This window comes from Gadus morhua, chromosome 13 (assembly GCF_902167405.1).
Source record: "Gadus morhua chromosome 13, gadMor3.0, whole genome shotgun sequence".
Taxonomy (NCBI): Eukaryota; Metazoa; Chordata; class Actinopteri; order Gadiformes; family Gadidae; genus Gadus; species Gadus morhua.
In genome coordinates, this window is record NC_044060.1 from 10824831 (window position 1) to 10845558 (window position 20728).

General features: G+C 44.3%; 1 protein-coding gene across 1 annotated transcript in view; it reads right to left on the reverse strand.

The window, feature by feature from the left end:
- quob (quattro b) overlaps positions 1-20269 on the reverse strand; it is a 28749-nt gene extending 8480 nt beyond the window's left edge. The window contains 13 exon segments of the mRNA XM_030375049.1: positions 53-139; positions 141-173; positions 520-658; positions 1181-1329; positions 1534-1632; positions 2083-2199; positions 2321-2407; positions 3414-3507; positions 4992-5115; positions 5484-5675; positions 6806-8381; positions 9010-9207; positions 19910-20269. Of these exon segments, the coding sequence (XP_030230909.1) occupies positions 53-139; positions 141-173; positions 520-658; positions 1181-1329; positions 1534-1632; positions 2083-2199; positions 2321-2407; positions 3414-3507; positions 4992-5115; positions 5484-5675; positions 6806-8381; positions 9010-9207; positions 19910-19912 (2898 nt within the window). The 5' untranslated portion in view covers positions 19913-20269.
- Positions 20270-20728: the final 459 nt, after the last annotated feature.

Consider the following 20728-nt stretch of genomic DNA (forward strand, 5'->3'; position numbering starts at 1 on the left):
GTATGCTACATATAGTATTCTATATAATGTATTCTATATTGAGTATCTCTACCATGGCCTGTGTGAGGAAGGCGTCGAGGTGCTGCAGGGCCGTCTCAGAGTCCTTCAGGGTGTCTAGTGTTGAGTTGTCCTTCAACGTCAGCTTCCCCTTCCCTATTGAACCATATCCCAGCCTACAACAAACACAGGGAGATATTATTAACAAAAAACGTGTGTACAATACATACGGTTCATTGCTTGACGCAAATGATCAAGGGCCTTCTCGAATACTTCTATTTAGTCAGTTGGTAGATATTATTTTACAAAACCACATAAAGTGAACACGCATGCAGGTCATTCGGGAGCAGTTCGGGGTTAGGCTACTTGCCATAGGATCACCACAGATTGGGCATCCAGTAATCGAACCAAGAACCTTTTGACTGTAAGTCAAGACAGACAAACTACTACACTGCCCCATGGAACACTTGTAAAAGTTTAAAAGTGTGATAAGTGCGACGGCCCATAACCCCCCAAAAGTACCGCGTTGATGTGGCCCTCCACCTCTCGTAGCCTGAAGAGATGCTGCAGGTGCTGAAGCGACTCATTGGAGCGCATCACCAGAGTATGGAGCTTCTCCTCCAACTGGTTGTACAGGCTGGTGACTGCCTCCACTGCATCTCTGGATGGGCAGGAGCACAACAACAGCAGCATCATGGTTATGTGGTTGCATGATGTTTAAGCTTTACAGTGTGAATGCCATCAATGGCCCGCTGGTGGCTTGCTTATCTTTGGGAACCAGCGCCCTGGAAGGCATCCTTATCAACGCCTGGTTTAACCTTCAAGTACCCTTTTGGAATGTATACCTGAATCTATAGCGCAGTTGTGTGTTTACTTTGCAGACTGTTAACATTTCACTGGATTGTATGTACAGTATGTGACAAATAATCAATCTGAATCTGAAACACAATTCAGCTTGCCCCCCCCTCGCCCCACTCCCCTGGCATGAACCAACACCCTAAATTCATTCAAGCATGTGCATTGGAAAACAACGCCATTCTCTCTCTCTCTCTGAAAGGAACTTTGTCAATGCAAACAATGCAAACATGGATATAATCCAAAATCACCTAGAAACTTTTTAATCCGTCAGCGCAGACATGTTCGTTTTGAGTGTGTTGGTGTGCATGACGGATGGTCTGTGTACCTGCTGTCCTCTGACTGCTGGAAGCGGAGGTCTTCTCTCCTGAATCGGGCAAGGATGGCTCCTCCTTCTCTCTGCAGAGAGACCAGCCGGCTGTTTTCCAGCACTTCCTTCATTGAGGTTCTCTGTTCCTGTATGCATTGTTGCACCTCCTGCAGGACACACACCCACGCGCACACACACACACACACACACACACACACACACACACACACACACACACAACACACACACACACACACACACACACACACACACGCACACACACACGCACACACACACAAACATTCACAATGTAAGGCCTAAGTCCCAATAGTGAAGGTAACCAACTAGACATGGTAAGCTTTGAAACGTACCTGTGCGGTGTCCATAGATTTGGTTTCATCAACTTTCTTGATGGCCTTTTGAAGCAAACTGTCAGCCCCTTGCAGGTCAGTCGTGAAGGACACCAGCCTCTGGGACAAAGTAAGTTCAGAGCAGGTTGGTCAAATGGAGGGGAAGGAAAATATGTTCTACAGATATACTTGACAGCAGAATGATTTACACATTCCCTGATTTACACATTCCCCCACACAGCAACATGCCATTTATATTCTATGATTGACTGTTCTGTAAACATTGAAGCTACAATTCCTTACACCGGGCTTATCCTTGCTTCACTCAACTATTGAATAGGGTTAGGGCTAGGGTTAGGGTAAGGGCTGTGTGGGAAGTGTCGAAAGAGTATTCTCAACAGACTTCTCATGAAAGAGTGGTTTCCACATGCTTTCCAAGGAAACTGAGGCTAACAAATCATAAACGACATTGCTTGATGAGACATTGACAAATGATTTCCCAATCTTCCTGTATCTTTTTCAAAGTAGCGGCATGAAATTGCTGAGAGGCTTTGAAAGCGTATATGACACCTGGTGGAGCTGTAGCCAATCGGTATGGCTGTAGGCAAAGGTCCCGCCCAGGTCAGAGGTCAGCTGGGAAGCCTCCACTATCTTGTTGAGTGCTTTTAAAGAGGTCACCACATCCATCTAACACACATAGACAAAGACAAGGAAAAAAGTATGAATCAATATGCAGTGAGAAGAAGAATAAAATGTAAATGTGCTCCAAATATGAAGAAAGGAAATGCTATGAATTTGTTTTCCCCACCTGTAATCCGGGCTGTCTCTCAGGGCGGGGGACGGTGTCTTTGTCCACTAGTATCAGAATACTATGGACCGCGTGGAGAGCTTGCTCCTGCCACATGAACCAAGGGGTTGGATTAGCAAGACATGCATGACAAAACACACATTTTATGTATTTATAGGGCTTATAGGCTTAGGTCACAACATCACATCGAAAACCGGGCCTTCACTTTGGAAGCAGACGAACATTGGAATGTCATATTTGTTATGCTAATAGTAATGTTTTTTTGGGCATTGTTTAGTAATTTATAGTGGAATTTGTTGTCATTAGGCAGAGACGTTGTTGTGTTTGAAACTGCCACAGCAAAAGAACGTTTTGAAAAAGTAATAAGTCGTGAAAAGTAATAATTATCGAGAAAGCATTATACCAACACAATACAATAACAATAAAATTACTATACCTACATGCTTCCAAAATGTAGGCCGATGTAATGTGACGTGGTGATGGACAAGCCCTCACCTCGACCTAAGGTCACTTTGTATAAAAGTCTGCTCAAATAAATATGGCTAATCGTTGGCTCCCCCTTGTGGTACTACGAAACCTCACCATGCCAGAAAAGTTGTAACGATTGTTTTTCTTTCTTTCTGTTTGTGTGCGCGTGCGCGCCAGATTATGTGCTGGCGTGTGTGTGTGTTGTGTGTGTGTGTGTGTGTGTGTGTGTGTGTGTGTGTGTGTGTGTGTGTGTGTGTGTGTGTGTGTGTGTGTGTGTGTGTGTGTGTGTGTGTGTGTGTGTGTGTGTGTGTGTGTGTGTGTACTTAAAGGGGCAGGGAGAGAGAAAGAGACAGAAACAGAGACATAGAAAAAGAAACAGAGAGACAGGCGGACATGGCGAGAGAGAGACAGAGAGTGTTGGAGACAAAGATAGACAAAGAGACAGATAAAGAGAGACAGAGAGAGCGAGAGACAGAGAGAGATAGACAGACAGAGGGTGAGACTGACAGAGAGAAAGCGAGAGACAAAGGGAGAGAGTGTGTGAGAGAGAGAGAGAGAGAGAGAGAGAGAGAGAGAGAGAGAGAGAGAGAGAGAGAGAGAGAGAGAGAGGGTGAATTGTTCTAACCTGGGCCATCAACAGGGCTTTGTAGAGGAGTGGGGGAGGAGGCCTCTTCCTGGCGTCGATCACAAGTGTCATGCCCAAATCTCGGACTTCTTTCCTGGGTACGAGTGGAAGCGTGTTAGCGAGCATGCTGGCATGCGTTCACTTCATCACAGGAGCTCTTATCTGATCAAGAGGCATTTAGACTCTCTCAGCTCCTTCACAGGTCATGTCTCTCCCTCGCTCACTTTCTTAAATGCTCACTTACTCACACAGACACATGCACACACTCACACACACACAAACACATGCACCACGCAGACACAGGCAGGCCAGTACGCACACGCAAACGCACACACACACACACACAGACACATGCCCACACGCAGACAAATGCATGCACATACACACAACCACAGACACCTGCACACACGCAGACACAAAAACCCACTCACACACACACAGACACATGCAGACACATGCATGCACACACACACACACAATCACACACAGACACAAAAACACAATCACACACAGACACTTGGAAACACGCAGACACAAAACCAAATGCACACTCACACACAGACACAAAAACACCCTCACACACACACACACAAACATGCAGGCACATACAAACACACGTACACACACGTCCACGTATGCACACTATACACACACTTGGGTCACTCTCACAGACACACTATCCTCTTTCACTCCTCCAAATTTCCCTCGGACAATTTCACACACCCTTCTTAATGGCCTGGTGTTGGGTTACCAGTGCGTGAGTCCCAACGTGAAATGTCTAGCGGGGCGTCACATACCAGATAGTCAGCAGACTGCGTGGCAGCGGCCTACAGCCAGCTCATGTTATTATGGAGAGGACGGGCTGTAACCACGGTGGGAGGAAGACCTCCAATTGCGGTTTATTGTTATGGCACCTTGAAGTGAGTAAGGTCCTTCGCATGGGGAGGAGCTCCCTTTTACAGCACCTTGCATTTGCACTTGCAATGCAAGGTGCTGTAAAAGTGTATTGGAGTGGATTTTAAGGGGGTTAACATAGCTTTGACAATGCACTGATAGAATGTGGATGAAATTGTAGTTTGCGCATCTAGATTGGATTTGACTGGAATGATAATAAGATAGTGCTTTAAAACTGTTGAATTGAAGGCGGTGAATCTCCTCCATAACAGTGTCCGCTAGATAAAAAAGAAAGTCCCATATTCTGGGCCTTTTATACAGTATTAGGAGGCCCTCTAGTGGTTGAGAGATATAATACATTTGGAAATCATATCCCAGTATTAGGTTTTTGAATCACGTTTTTATAGGGAATGTCATTATGCAACCAATGATTGCATTTCTTTTACTTTATTGAGTACCAATTCGTCTTTGTCATTGACCTAACTGAATCACAACTCACATACTCAACAAACTCCTAAACCATTGCAGATTTCCCCTGACCTCTGAAATGGCCCCCTAAACATAGAGCTTGCCGGAAATTTAATTAACTTAGCAAGATAAGAAAGTAAAAAAGATAAATAGACGCAACCCCAAGAAAGACATTCCCAGAAGTTTAAATAACTCAAACAATCATCCAGGTGGTACCTTGGTATGAGGCTCATGTAGAGAATCAGCCTGCAGAGGTGCGGGGCTGAGGCCAGAGGTGCCGTCCACATCGCCCTCTCCCCGTGCACTTCTAGTACCGCGCGACCCGTCTTGTCCCGCCCTCCTGGAGATTGACATGACAGAGTCGCAGATTAGAAAAAAGAGAATAGAAAGGTGCTATGGTGCGACTCTTTCGCCAGAATTTAATTAAGAATGATCAGGATAAGAATAATTTTATTTTCACTTTTATCAGAGTCAGCATCTAATCATGTATTACATTTAATTTCACATGTGTTGCTAGGCATTGGAAGTCTTAGATTCAGTTGGTCATACACAAAATGTATTGAATAAAATATATTAACTATCTGCAAGGCCATGTTATCAAAGTCCAATGGCTAATGATAATCCTAACACTATTCGTTAACACTATTTTGACATCGCAATAGCGATGTCGAAATGGAAAAAAACATGTGACAGACTGGTTGGCGGTACCTGGCAAACATATGGTGCCAAGTTGAAGGAGCCCAACAATGCTTCTCAGAGTGGCCTCCTGGCTCTGAGGAGCAGAGGGGACAGCAGGACAGACGGACGGCTGTGGTTCTCTAGGGGACGGCAGAGGCTTGTCTGTCTTGACGTCGTGGAGCTTTAAATATGATCCGTCTGTGTTGTTGTTTGACTGGAGGTCTGCAGGTCAAGAAGTTTCCACATGTTATTCCAAAGGTTAATGCACACTAAGCTAAAGAAATACAGAATGATTATAAAACATGGGGCCGGGGGGGGGGGGGGGGGGGGGGGGGGGGGGGGGGGGGCGTATATTATGTATCATGACCACTCCGGGACGTTTATGAGGATGTCCTCTGGCTGTGAGTGCTAGTGGACATTATTCTCCAGTGATCTTTGGCCTTCCCTCACAGCTCACACTAAAGGGGTTTCTTTCGCTATAAATCGTTTGTATGAGTAGTCATCATAGTAGCAGTCAGTCTTATAGACAGACAGAAAAAATACTTAGGCGCATAAAGAAATTCAGCCAGCCTTTAAAGCCTTGGACTTGTGTAAGAAAAACGACGACGTAGGGCCAGCCTACTAAGCCTGGCTTTGATTTCGGACGTCCTAATTGGTCCCTCTTTAGAGACAACAAAGCAGGCCTGTGTTCCCTCCAGTCGCTACTTTAATAGCCTGAGACAAGCATGTCTTCAGTCAGGATCTCTCCATGCCCTTCCCGGGACCCATGGGTACATGCCGATGGGTGTGCGTGTTGTGGAGAGGGTGTAGGGGGGGGAGGGGGGGGGGGAGGCAGACTTTCTTCCTGCCTGCTATGTTATGCTGTCTCCCTAGATTAGGATAGAAAAACCACGGCTTTCTCTTCATTTTTATATCCTGATAGACTTTTTGTAGTGTGCCAACGCTATTTCTGTATTCTCTGTCGACAGAATGACGTGCGTAATGTTTATCGTTTAGCTCAGGAAGCCAAACAGCGGAGGAGGAAATTCCCTCTGGGGAATATCATATTCAGGCTCGACCCTCTACGCCCCCTTTAAACGTCTCTCTAAAGAGCCTTTATGACCCTCCATGGAGAACCCCCCCAAGAGCCCTGGGGGTCATGGTCGAGGTTTCAATCAACTGTTAAGGGCTAGAAACCTTTTAATGTGATTAATGGGCCATAACCTTCAACTGGAGTTTTATGTGTGAATATTGTGCTAACTTTTTGTGGCAGACTGTTAACAGAAAAATGCCATTGTTTGTCTGTATTTCAGCTTTCCTGTAAGACAAATGTATCTACTTTAAGTGTCATTTCATATCATCTTGGTGCTTACCCTTTTTGGGCGAATGACGTACTTCCTCTTTTTGAGTTGCCAGACTAAAGCCTGCGTTCTGCTTGTAATGAATGATGCTAGGAATCATTTCAGGGCAAATGTCACTGTGACTCCTGTTGTTGAGCTTGTAGAGAATGGGACTCCCTTTGGGTGACTCGGACACCGTGGAGAGAGACCTTAGTTTGGCTTTGAATTTCACTGGTGGTTTCAGCACCTCTGCTTTGTGATGAGGGATGATGTTATCCTCACATTTTTCCACAGGAGAGTCGTTGGCCTTCGTCTGACCTTTAGATCCATGGCCTTTTTGATGGGGGATAAGAATGTCTGTTTGAACTTTCTGGCGAGGAATTCCACCTGAGGCAAATTTTTCATCCAATTGTAATTCTTTGGTCAGAGTTTCTGCTACTAAACGTCCGCTGGGTTCTTTAGCATGGGACTCAATGCTTTCAGGCATTTGACAACATGCCTTCCGTCGCTGGGGCTCCTTATGTGGCTCATAGTCTTTACAGCAGTTCAACGAGTGTCCGGGATGATCTCCGTGAGTGACAAATCTACCATTGGGTCCAAAGTCTTCCGGGCTCTGAAAGCCAAACTCCTTCAGAGCGGCGAGCAGTTCTGCGCTCCCTCTCTCAAACGCCACAGGGTTCTTCAGTGCCGCCGTGTAAGAATCCCTGTACCTACATTTCATCTCCTGTTCGGACATCTCGTAGCTCAACCTCTTCTGGCTACAAGGTGGAAAGGCCCCTTCGCCGTACCGAAGGCTGCGTCCACCAACTCCGCTGCCGTTGGCGACCGGTACCGGCGGAGGCGGCCGAACGGGTTTGAATGAGATGGAACCGGGGGGGTTTGGGTGGTTGTCGAGTTTAGCCAAAGCCTCTTTGTCCTTGACCAGATCAACAAGGTCAACGTAGTCGCCCTCTATCTCCCGATAGTTCTGGCAGTCCCAGGTATTGGGTGAAACCCAACCAATGGGCTTGGGTGAGGGTTTGGGGCAGGTTTTGGGAGCGGGCCTGTCATTGTGCACCTTGACCAGTTTGGAAGAGTCTTCTGGAATTCTCAGAGACGCTCTCATCCTGTCCCTCCTCGGTAGAAGCAAGCTCTCCATTGGCAAGGTGGACGAGTTATAATGGGATGGAGTCAAAAGCCTCCTGGGCTCCGGAGGTGTGTCCCGAGCGAGCGGTAACGAGCTTGGCACCGTGGGCTTAGGCTTTTCTATGAACTCCGGAATGGCAACTTTTGCCCAGGGCAACTTTATCACCCCCTGGTCTGTGGAGAGCAAGCAGCGCGTCAGAGGTGTGCCGTGGCGCCCCTCATTGATGTCCCGCAGCCAATCCTCCGTGAAGATGCAGGGGTAGGAGGTCTCCAGTATGGGGGTCTCCTCCACCTCGCGACACCCTTCAGCGAGGAGGCTTTTGAGGACGATTCTCGCCGCTTGTTCCCCAAAGGGCTCCACCTGGAGGTAGAAGTCTGACGGCCGCAGGAGCAGAGGGTTCAGGGGAGCGAGGTGGATCACCGTTTGGTCATGCAGACACAGTGGCCAACCCTCATGGCAGAAAATTACATCCGAGTAGGCAGCCTTGGAAAAAAAGATATAAGAAGCACATGTTTCAGTGGAAGGTAGTTCCAAGTTTATTTCATTCATTTTAGAGAGAGGTTTTCTATATTTCCATTCTTGGAATGTTATGGTGTTCCATTTATTTTTCTTATCGCAAAAAACACAAAGGCTAAAATATATCTCAAAAAGATGTGAAGGGAAATTTAGATCCTTTCTTAAAGAATTTCTTGCTGGAACAAACTTACAAAAAGACAGACTTTTATTCATGTTGTTCTCTTTGTTCTCTAATTGAATTAGTTGCTAAAACTGAAATGCTCGCTCCCTAGCTGGGATGCTGGGCTAACCTACAACAAATAACGCAAAGATAATCACACACACATTTACTAGGCTACACTTTTTTTTACAATGTCCTCGATTTTCGTCAGGTTGCAGTCTCTGTTATCCCTTTTTCTCTCAAATAGCAGTATATTGGGAAAATCTGCAGTATGGTTTTCATGGTTTATTTGTCAACAATGCTTTGCTTAGAACAGATAATAAACCACTACTAACCACTAGAACACTTTGTGGCCGCATACCAATACATTCCAGTGTGTATATTTTCCTTTGAGGGTGGAGGTTAAACAAGTGTATATGCAGCAAGCAGACTCACACATGCCGCCTGTTGCACGCTCTCAAGGATGTGCTTGGAAGGGATCAGGAAGTCCAGCAGGCACTGCAAGGCGTCGCCGTGGTAACGCTCCTCGATGGTGCGGAAGAGCTGGCTGAGGACGATGGGCGCGGTGGCCTCGAAGGGAGGGAAGAGGGCTGACAGGGCACTCTGGATGGATGAGTCCAGAGACTGTGGGTTCTAGAGGGAACCAGGGAAGAGAAACCTGCCATTAGACAGTAGGTCCGCAGGGTTGAATTGAACTATTGTTCTTTTTCTTCTTCTATTCCATTTTGTTTTAACTTAAAGGGGACATTATTCTGAAAACAACACTTTCCAAGTGCGGGTGGTGAAGTATATCATTCGCGTTGAGAACAGCGAAGAGCTGTAGTTCACAAAGCAGCCTCACACAAAACCTAACATTATTAAACTACCGGTACATCGCGAAAAATTCTTCATTTTCTTTGCATGAAAAATTATCATTTAAATCCAGAAGCAACTGTGTTATCCAGGGCATATAAAGACTAGGACCAGGAAATAATTACTTTCTCTCCATTGAAACCCATTCATATTTTTCGATCTCATAGGTCCCATGGGCTCCATTCTGTGGTTCAGTCTGACAGCTCATTGGTCAATGGGCAGCATCTCATCTGCATTAGAGCTACAGACACCAGAAACAGCGCATTCTGAAGGGACTGAAAAAGAGGGGAATAGCGGTAGGCACGATTTTTTTTCCTAAAAGCTATTTCCAGCAAACAGCTTCAAAAACATGTTTTCTGGAACTCAAATACTATGTTTACTTGTTGTGAAAACGCCTTAATATGTCTCCTTTAATATTTTTACCTGAATTGATCATACCTTTTAACATTTTATCTATAAATAATAAAGCTTACTTGTTACATTTAATTAATGCCTAAATGTAAGTAATAATGCAAAATAAATATCTGAACAATTTCAGCCTGGCTTCAGAAATTTGGCTAAATGGGAACAGGTATTTGATCTGTACCTCTTTGTTTGACCGTAGCTTTTGTTGGCATCATTCTTTAAGAAAATATAGCTATGTCAAAATACATCTTAAAATCAAATGTAATTTAAAGGCAAAATATGGCTGGCTTCCTCCCAACCTCTCCACTACTGTGGAATGCTTCAAAGTGAAGTTGACTACAGTCTGGAAACCTAAAACTCTGACATACCTTTCTTAAAAATGCATACTTTAGCTGCCAACAATTATCAGTAAGGAACAACCCATAACACTTTCATGGCTGACACATCAGTGATCAAGATCAATTCTCCAATTCTCAAAGCTGTCACTTTATCATTTTCTATCTCAACTGATGTACGGCCAAGAATAAATTTTAAAACTGTCTTTTAATTAGGAGTATCCAGGGATTTGCCCAGCCACATCTACAGATCTCCAAGACTATATCTGGAGATGATTAAATCTGTCTTTAACTGAATATGAAGAGACTGTTACTTGTGTGGCCAAGAAATTTGATCTAGGCTGGAACTCTGGTGCGTGGACACGGATAAGAACTGTGATCTGATTCAAGTGGAAAGGAGAAGACAAAGACAATCGTATGGTCCCCATCATACAGCAACCATGACAGTGGGAGAGAGAGAGAGAGAAAAAAGAGAGAGAGAGAGAGAGAGAGAGAGAGAGAGAGAGAGAGAGAGAGAGAGAGAGAGAGAGAGAGAGAGAGAGAGAGAGAGAGAGAGAGAGAGAGAGAGAGAGACACAGACAGACAGACAGACAGACAGACAGAGAGAGAGAGAGAGAGAGAGAGAGAGAGAGAGAGAGAGAGAGAGAGAGAGAGAGAGACAGAGAGAGAGACAGAGTGGAGTCCCATGTAAAAAGACACTGCTTCTCAAGTCAAGAGTCATCTTGGTTCTCGTGCTCACTCCAAATGGTCTGCTTCAGATCAGCACGCTTATAAGAAATGGGCTATTCAACCACCGGGTCCCAGCTATGTGACTAGGACCAGCTGTGCGACGGGATGCAGTCCAATCTAAACACATGGAAGCAATCGGGAGCAGATTGAAGCCATCCTCGTCGACCAGTGTTTGCAATGGGGAGCCACACAAAGGTAGAACAGTGGGAGGGAAATGGGACTTTTCTTGGTGGTGTTCTGTGTAGCATCTTGAATCATGTCGAGGACAATAAACTTCTCGTCGCAAAATACACCCACCAGAAAAAAAAACTCCACCATATGAATGGTTCTCTTCAAATATGGTTACAGCCTACCCGAAGTCGGGGAAAAATTGTCCTTTTGAATAAAATTGAAAACTCAGATTCTCCGTAAAGACGGAGTCATTGCGAAACCGCATCGCGTTGTAGAAACGCTGTAGTAAATATTCAATGCGCTGGTTCTCCACAGAAAAAAGTTGAGCGCATGGAGCCTCCGTGCCTACAGCCTGCGCGCTGTAGACAAACAGTCACAAGGAGATTCAACCTTTTAAATTGAGCAGAAATACTTTTTAATGTACAGTTAGTAATTAAGTTCATCAAGGAGCTTTATTTAAAGCCACAAAAAGAATACATATAAAATAATAAATAAAAAATTCAACGCAACTCTGACGTCCCCCAGCTGGTGGGCTAATGACATCCTCGTTTGCGTTTTTGGCGTCCACACGAATCCTAACACGAAACCGCATAGGTCCGGATAGATTTGAAACCACCTCCGAGGGTGGTTTCAGAAATTTGCGGTTTTGGGCACCGGATTCGCCTAATAATCGGCTCCGTGGACCTGGCCCTACTGTACGTAATCTAATTAACATGAGAATGTCACACATAGACACCGGCCTTGTTGGGCATTAATGATGTGAAGCAGACCTTAAAAGCAGTGAAACAGACATTATACCTATTATATTATAAAGAAGACGTATTGCATTTGATGTGTAGCCTACTTCTTTTTTTTGGCACTACTGCTGCTTTCAAAGGGACTTCAAAGGTAAGCCAAGTTTATTTATATAACTCTCTGTCAAGTTAGTCTCAAAGCACTCCACAGGCCCACGTTTTGGCGTAGATAAAGAGATTGCCAGCCCCTATACTATTTAGTTCAGCTTGGGGGTTTAAGACAGAACAGATAAACAAACCACAAAACCTCAAACGACCTGTCAACAATAGGCTACTACAAAGCTTGTAAGATACAGTAGGTCTTTCACTATTTTACAAGATAGGTCAAGGGATTTTCTCAGAAACATATCTTGGAATGATGATAATAAAATGTAGTTAAGTGTAGTTTTTGTGTTGTCATGACATAGTTAAACGTGTAATGTAAAGTAGTGTAGTCTAGTAGGAAGCCGTTGTAAGGTGTAGTAGGCCTATATCCGTTTTCTTAACTGGGCTGAAAACTGGGTTTAAGTTTCTGGGCTATTGTAGCAACAAGTCAACCCCGGGTGCCCTGATATAAAGGACTCACTCAAAAGTTAACGAAAACACAACTTATCTTTTTTCCGTGGGATTATACAAAAACTAAAACCTATTTATGAGTAACATTTATTACATTTCTGCCAAGTCCATTCTGCTCGATGCAAAATGATTCTACACACTCTAAATTAAGTAAATTAATTTAACAGGTATCATCCATGCATCATATTATCACAATAAAAGTCAGGATCGTGTTATATCAGCAGATTAGTTAATCCTTATATTTATTGTCCACTTCCTCTTGTATCTCTGTTTAACAAAATAGCATTTCCTCATCAGAAAATAGTGTTTTTTTTCTCTTGATTGAACACATCTGTATAATAGATGAGGCTGTAGAAGAAATATGCCTGGGCTTTGCTCTTTAATGCATCACAGCTGTATAGGACTTGGTACAGTCATAGAGTACAGGATCTACTGTATGTCTGAAACTGAAGGCCAAGTCTATCAGAGAACAAACGTCTTTGTTCGAAATACAGATATTTTATTCAACCGATAATACATCTAAAGTAAAATAGTGAGAGTTCAGAGGTGTTGCTGAACAGTGAGTCATACGGCATTTCTGTGGTGTGTAGGTTGGGTATAACTTTACAGTTTCTAGCTGTGTTTTCCTTCTTAAATACAGTCTATTTGAGACTCCTTTGTGGCAATAAAACCCAAATTCCTATAATGAAACAAAGCTCTAATTAAAACCTACAAACATGCACGTATGTTATCCCAGAATGTAAGCATCACCATGGGTGGTTGGATGGGAAATCCACATGTGCAAGACCCTGCGTAGAGAGCATAAACATAGGATGACTGGACCCAGTTCAGACCGGCCGGCTACTCTGTATGTTTCATTACATCTGACATACGGCCAGACAGCATGTCAGAAAGACAGGAACCGTATACCTTCTTTGTTTTGTTTTTATAAAAGTCTGAATGCTTTCATTTTTGCATTAAACCAAAAATGATGACTGTTTTGTTTCGCTTGCCCTTGCTGACCTGTATAGTTTAGGATTGTGAGGGGTTTATACTAATGGGTCCCTAAGGGCCCGTGACGCCCTTTGAGACTGTAAATGTGATAAAGAGAAAGACCAATAAACTCGACATGACGTACAGTTCAGTTTGGTCTGTTCTGATCCCAGATTGCTGTTCTCTCCAGAACGCTCTAATAGCATCCCCATTATCTCTCTGGTCACGTTGTACTTTGTATGTGTGTTTGTGTGCATGCAATAATTATATTCTTGTTTATGGACCGACTATCAGATAAACAGTTGCAGCTTGAGGAAATGGAAGTGAGGTCATCTCTTGTTTTGTCTACGTCCTGGCGTTGGAACAGTTTCCCCCAACATTCCTCTCTCAAACCCTCTTAGACTTTCTGGGCCTGAACCCACTCGCCGACGTCGTAAAGATAACACATTAGAGCGGCTAACATATCAATGTATCCACGACTTGTTTCCCCCCCGCGTTGACAGCCACAGGAGTTGACATGCTTCTCTTTGCCAAGGGAATTCATTTTCACTTCACTGGCCGCCATAAGAGGAGTCAAGCTCGGTCAGGCCTAAATCCTTAAAAAAAAGTTGTATCTCTCTATTAAAGACGGTCTGATCTACAGCCAGCCCATTGCATTCCACGGCAGCCTCTACACCCGAGACTGCCTGCTGTGGCGCTAGGGAAGGGGTGTACCGAGGCCCACTATTGTTGAGCGAAGCCCACAAGCTTTCATTCTATTCAGCCAGAGCCGGCCTCTTGGGCAGTGTCAGCCAGCCAACAAAGATCATTGTTTGACGTGGATTGACATGTCAGAGGACCCAGATAGAGGTCCATCTGTTATGAAGGTTTGCTTCCTCTTTGTCCTGCCACAATCCCCACCTCCGCCGGCAGAAAGGCCCCTGGGCGCTTTTTTCACCGTGCTGAGCACGAGAGAGATAATAACAGGCTTCTTTCTCTGCACCGGGCTCTTTGTGTTTCGCCTTGGGCTACGGTCAAAGAAAGTCAGGACCCAGATTTAGGCCCCAGTATAAACAAGCTGTCAAGGTGTGTGTGTGTGTGTGTGTGTGTGTGTGTGTGTGTGTGTGTGTGTGTGTGTGTGTGTGTGTGTGTGTGTGTGTGTGTGTGTGTGTGTGTGTGTGTGTGTGTGTGTGTGTGTGTCAGTATTTTAAGCACCGTCAGCAGCAAAAGGTCAAAGGCTTAAAGTCGGTTTGCAATGTGCAGTGTAATTATCATTAGGATTAGTTTCATCCAAACCTACTGGTTTGTTTGAAACGTACGTCACCTTTTTTCTAGATCGCTCGCAACTTGACAAATTTAAAATGTCTACGTGAAAATGTTTATTCAAGGGGAACCACAGCCGCAAGCCAAATAAGGTAACCACCCAACCAACCAATTATGAGGTGTACTATGCATGACTGAACATTATAGTCATGCACTCAACATTATAGTTGCAAAGTTCAAAAGAGGTGTACCGAACTACTGTGGTGGATATACATCTTGTCTGGCCGACATGACCAACCCAAGAGCCATAAACACCAAATCAACTCAGACATAACAACAGCCAATTATGTATTCTGTGCACAAAGGGTGGGGAAGGGAGAAGAAATCTCCTTTTTCATCCTCAAAATGAGATAGTGTCAAAAAAATACCACAGGAGATGTTATCAATGAAAGGCTTTTGTGATTTAGGGAGGAGAAGGTTATTTAATTTTTGATTCAACTTGTTAGAGCTAAAGAATAAATAAAAAATAAATATAGAACACAATGCTAGTGTTACTTTAACATGGAGGCAAATCTTTCCTGATTTCCCCAGCCCTGTTCCAAGTTTCTATCCGACAAAGTTCTCAACTCCTGGTGGTCAGTGACACAATGCTGGTGTTTTTTATTTTTATGTGTGTCTCTTTGGCAGGGGAACACATCATTGAGCGAAAACGTTGTTAATCCATTCAGACTTGACTGTCTGTTCCATAAAATACGCCTGTGAGACGAAGCTTTTAACAGCCATCCATTAGACGGCTACTGCAATAAGCAGAGCCATCGGGAATGATTGTGGCAGCCAATGTCTTGTTGATATTCTGGGGCCAAAGCTTTGTAGAGCTGGGGAGGTCTAGGCAGCCACAGGAGTGCTGGAGTCCAGGCAAAATAACAGGTCTGCTTCCTAGGGATGCAGGTCAAGCACAGACTTTAAACATGGACCTTTTCTCTCCCTGGGAAGCATGACTCAGTTGTACTGATACAGTTGTGCAATTTAATGTGACGCATGTCAGAATGATTAAGTACATTCGATTTGAGTCATGAGCAAGATGTCGAGTCAGTACACGCTTCAAGGTGTGAAATGCGAGAGGCAGAATGCTTTTTCTTTACTTCATGCAAATGAAACCAAAGAAAAAGTTGATTGTACACTTCATAGGCACACATATTTTAGTACTGAATAAAAGATTCAGCTCTGATGAATCATTCAGTACAAGAGTCGCGGTGGCACAGTCACTAAGGCAGGTCCCATGCAGCTCCAGAGACGGTGGCTTTGCACTGCTGAGGTTGACATCGTGTGTGGGAGTACTCCGGAGGCACTGCAAACATACAGGTTAGGTTGATTACAGGCCCTCATTTCCCCATATGTGAGTGGGAAGTGTGCCCCTGTAATGATGGGGCCTTCCGATGACAGTGAATCCCATGTCCCTTAGCACCATTGATTCTAGTCCTTGAGTCCCTAGTCTCTCGTCCCTTAGTAGATAGCTTTTCAAAGCATCATACGTGGATGGCCTCAATGGGAATCAAATCCCTAACCCCATCCTTAGTACCCTGCTATAACAGTAGTCGCTCGGAAGGACCCCTGTTGATGATAAGCTAAAGGATCTAACAGGTTCTTGTGCCCGACTGCCAAGGAATATGGGGGTTATGAAGTATGTAGGCCGTAAGACTTTAGTTACACAAACAATAAGTCTGTTTTTTATCCTTTCTTTCGATGTTTCGAATAGACTGCCTGAAAATCACTCTCAGGCAGTGTGTGATCATTGTGATAATTACCAGCCCTGATCCATCCTGCTGTTGTCATGGCATCCGTGTGTTGTGAAATGTAAGGGCAGGGCAAGGCTGTGAACTGTACCATCTACTCTATAAACATCAAGAAGGATTGCCTTTTTTTTGGAGCCTCCTGACCTTGGACCATTGTTTTGGAACAAAAGGAAACAGAATCAAACTTTCACTTTGTATCCCAACATGGTGTCCAAGGCCAGCTGGGGGGGGTTGGGTACAAACCTGTAAAATAAACACTTTGTGGCCGAAGTACTTCATAGTTTGCATTGGCATGTTTGAAATGCAAAACCCAATGCCCATATGCATTCCATTTCCGATAAAACATGATCAAGGTTTCTCAGTCAAAACCCGTTCAACATGACAAAACAAACCCTGCTCACTCACTGCTGAGTCAACAGGAGTTTCTTGATTAGCATACAATTGCAACCAATCAATCTAACGCAACAGGCCAGTGAACTGAGTGAGAGGACACCAGCACCGATAAAGAAGAATCAAACCAAATAATGCCACCAACAAGGCCACCAACAAGACTTTGCAGAACGATTTCGGATTGTAAGTTATTTGTTTGTAGTCAGGAAGATGAATGTATTCAAGGTAGCGGGTCTGTGTTGAACAAGCCCAGCAGCAGGCTTTGAGCACGGATCCAACCAGTGTGTGAGCCGGGGAAAAGACTGCATGTGGGCCTCCACATCTGGCCGATCACAGACAGGGAAGGCAGATCCCAGCCCTCACAGGGCTTCCATGGGAAGGAAAATCTCAAACCATAATAATGAGCAGACCTTAGTTAGGAATGAGATTGAGCTGTTGGAGGTAACTCTAGCTTTTGTTTAATAGTGTTGCATTGTTGGCATGGCTCTGTGTGCTCGCCCCATCAAAGGAGGCATGAATCTTTTTTAAAAGCTCTCGTTTGAAAAATGCACACTCCCTGAGGTTTGACCCACTTTTTAAGACTTTCAGGATCCCGAGAAAATAGACAGGGTGAAAATATACAGTTGCAAGGCTTTTTGGCAACTACCTATTCTTGCTGAAAACAATTGGTTTGATTGTCCTCATACACATACATCTTGCACCCTGTCTTTGCCTAAATCCAATAGTTCTGTGTCTCAGCCCCTTACTATTATCATCTCCTTTGCTTTAAGTATAGACCTGTGTGGGTGTTGTTATTCAGTTGCCTGCGGAGCACAAATAATTACTATAGCGATGTGATTAATGGTCTCAATCAGGAAAAAGGAGGTTGTGATGAGGTATGTTTAGAAAGAGACACAGCTGTGCCCCCCAAACCACCCCCCACCCACCCCCCCCCCCCCCCCCACTGGGAGTTTAGAGGCCAGAAGGATCTATTATTAATAAGGATACACCATGTCCTCTCACCTCTCATGCTGTGTGTCCACACACACACACGCCAGACACACACACACACACACTCACAATCACAGACACAAGCATTTACACATACAGACACTCATACTAGCACTCAAACACAAACACACACACACACACACACACACACACACACACACACACACACACACACACACACACACACACACACACACACACACACACACACACACACACACACATGCGATGCGATGCCTACCCTTCCTTAACTCATTCAAGACTTCAGTCAAATTCCCTGTAATAATTACCCTTTCGATATAACCATATGCTAAATAACTAAATAGTACATAGATGTGACCAGTAAATTAACAACATAATTGCAAGGTGTTCTTTTCCCATAAATGTGTCCTTAGTTCCTTGGATTTTAATTATAGTTCACTCTCTAAAATGACCTATCCCACATTATCCCACATTTTACAGTCATCTCTATTATGCTTTTTGCTTGTTGGCTGTGGAAGCTCGGTGTCTGTGATGTGGTCACAGACAGTAGTGGATAGACTGAAGCTTTTAAGCTCATTAGCATAATGTATACTATAATGACCCAGCGAAATAGCATAATGGAGTGGAAGCCAACAAGCTTCAAGAGGTTCCCCTTGTGCACACTTTTACAGAACCCTGAAAGTAGCAGCAGGGCTGTACTTGACGGACTGGTACTTGACCGTCTTCCTGTACATGTGCGAGAGGAAAATGCATGATGACTCTTTGCGTCGAGTGGGAACTTTCTCTTCCGCTGTTTGTCCTGAATGTGACTCGTGGCTGACATTGCTGTCCTTGTCGCTGCCCTAACAGTACCTGCAAGTCACCCCAGCCACTACGTAGTATGTACATTAGTAACACAGTGTTTTTCCTAGATAGAAATACCAGGCCATGCACAGTACAGTAATCTAATAGCTTTCACAGATAGGCTGCAATAACTTCAGGTCAGACGGAGAGGCCCCTGGGAAGCAGCAAGCGTCTGGAGAAACAAAGCGACGTGAGGGTCAATGTAGAGTGGTGGTTATGATGAAGAGCTGCCAAGAAAGAGCAGACTCCTTTTTTAAACAAGCTTCCTGCTCTCTCAGAAACCCTCACTCTTCGGACACGCTTGGACGTGTTTTCCAAATGTGTGCTAAACCTATCATTCATCAAACTCTCAATCGAGAAAGAGAGTCAAGCTTTGGAAACACATGTTATTGCAGGATAAATCATATCACTTCCTCAAATCCTCCGCTATATGTTTTATGACCACATTTGAACAAACTTTGCTATAGTGGCCAATAAAAGTTCAAACTGGCCACATCCTTCCAGATCGACCCTTCTCCTCTCATCGTAGTCTCCTTTGGTTCAACTACGCTTGTGAATTATAGTCGAACATCAACACAAGTTTTGCGCAACAGTTTAAAAATGAAGAGCCTTTTTGACATAGAAACAGACTCTAAAGATAAACATCAATCTTTTTGGTCAATGACAGGCATGATCTGTATGCCCAGAGCACTCCATTAATGTACCGCCCAAGTATGCAAGCGATTTGCATTAATTAAGCCCCCCCATCAGAGGGCCTGGGGCATTGCCAGAGTAACAAAACAAAAGCCTGCACGCCTCTCGACACTCTCGCTCACTGTGGGCATTCTTGCAAATCTTGGGAGGTTGCATTCAATGTGAGAGACGTCCAACTCCCACCAGCTTTGGATAACAATACACAACAAGTTAATACTGGATATCAGCCATTGTAACCAGTCATGAATAAGTTATAACCTGTCTTGTAGCTGCAGTGCAATTATGATGTGAATTAAACTCAAAACAAACTGGGAACTTGCACAAGAACAATTTACAACTCAAGATCCTCTTTTAGCAGTAAAATGTATCAGAAAGTTGTATTTTCTCAGCCATGATTACGACCAACAGACTTTTCAGACATGCATGAGCGAAGAGGTCACAGAGTGAGAGAGAAACAACCAAAACAAATGGGGTAGCTCTGGCTGTCACTAGGTCAGTGGAACAGAGCCATGTGCAACCAGAAAATCAATTCATGACCTGCAAATACCCAACACAACAACAACAACCGAGGAAGTGAAGTCAATCTTACCATCTTGGCAGTGGTGTCTCTTCCTAACCAACAGAAAGTTTGATCATATTTCAAGTCTTCTTCATTGTCTCCTGAGAATCTTCAGTGTAGAGAACGAGAGAGAGAGAGAGACTTAACTCCTTGTTCGAAACCTCAATCACTCATATTAGTTCAGGTACATCCACATGAGGGTCGCTTTGCTTTTCTGAGAAGAACGTAACGAAAAGATCCCATTCTTCACAGGACCTTTTCCTCCGAGCCGCAGACAGAGGTTTGCGGGAGTTGCACAGAAACAGTTAACTTTCTCGGCTGCCTGTTGAATCTCAAGCTCCTCTTGTGCTTGCTTGCACCACACTGGGAGCTTAGAGCAAGTGGGGTAAGAGAGAGAGAAAGAGGGAGGGAGGGAAGGAGGGAGAGAGTGTTGGAGAGGGGGAGGAGAAAATCTTTCAGAGGAAATCCCCCTCCAGGCTTTTCAGTCTTCTATCTGTCACACACACACACACACACACACACACACACACACATAAACACACACACACACACATAAACAAACACAAAAAGAACACACACATACACACATTCAGGAGTTCGTACTCAGCCAAGGCGGATCCACAGACACAATACAAAATGAGACCCCCACACACACAAATACAGACAGGTGGAAGCAAATGCATGAGAACATATGCTTTTGTCAAGTTCTTTGTTCAGAGTCTTTCTATCTGGGACACTCTGTTGTCCTTTGTTGTGTCTGTAAACGCATCTGTGTGAACACAGTGATCATGCCAGCAGTGTGTCAGCCACAGTATTCAAAGGCTTGGGGCCTCATGTTAGGTTGAATAA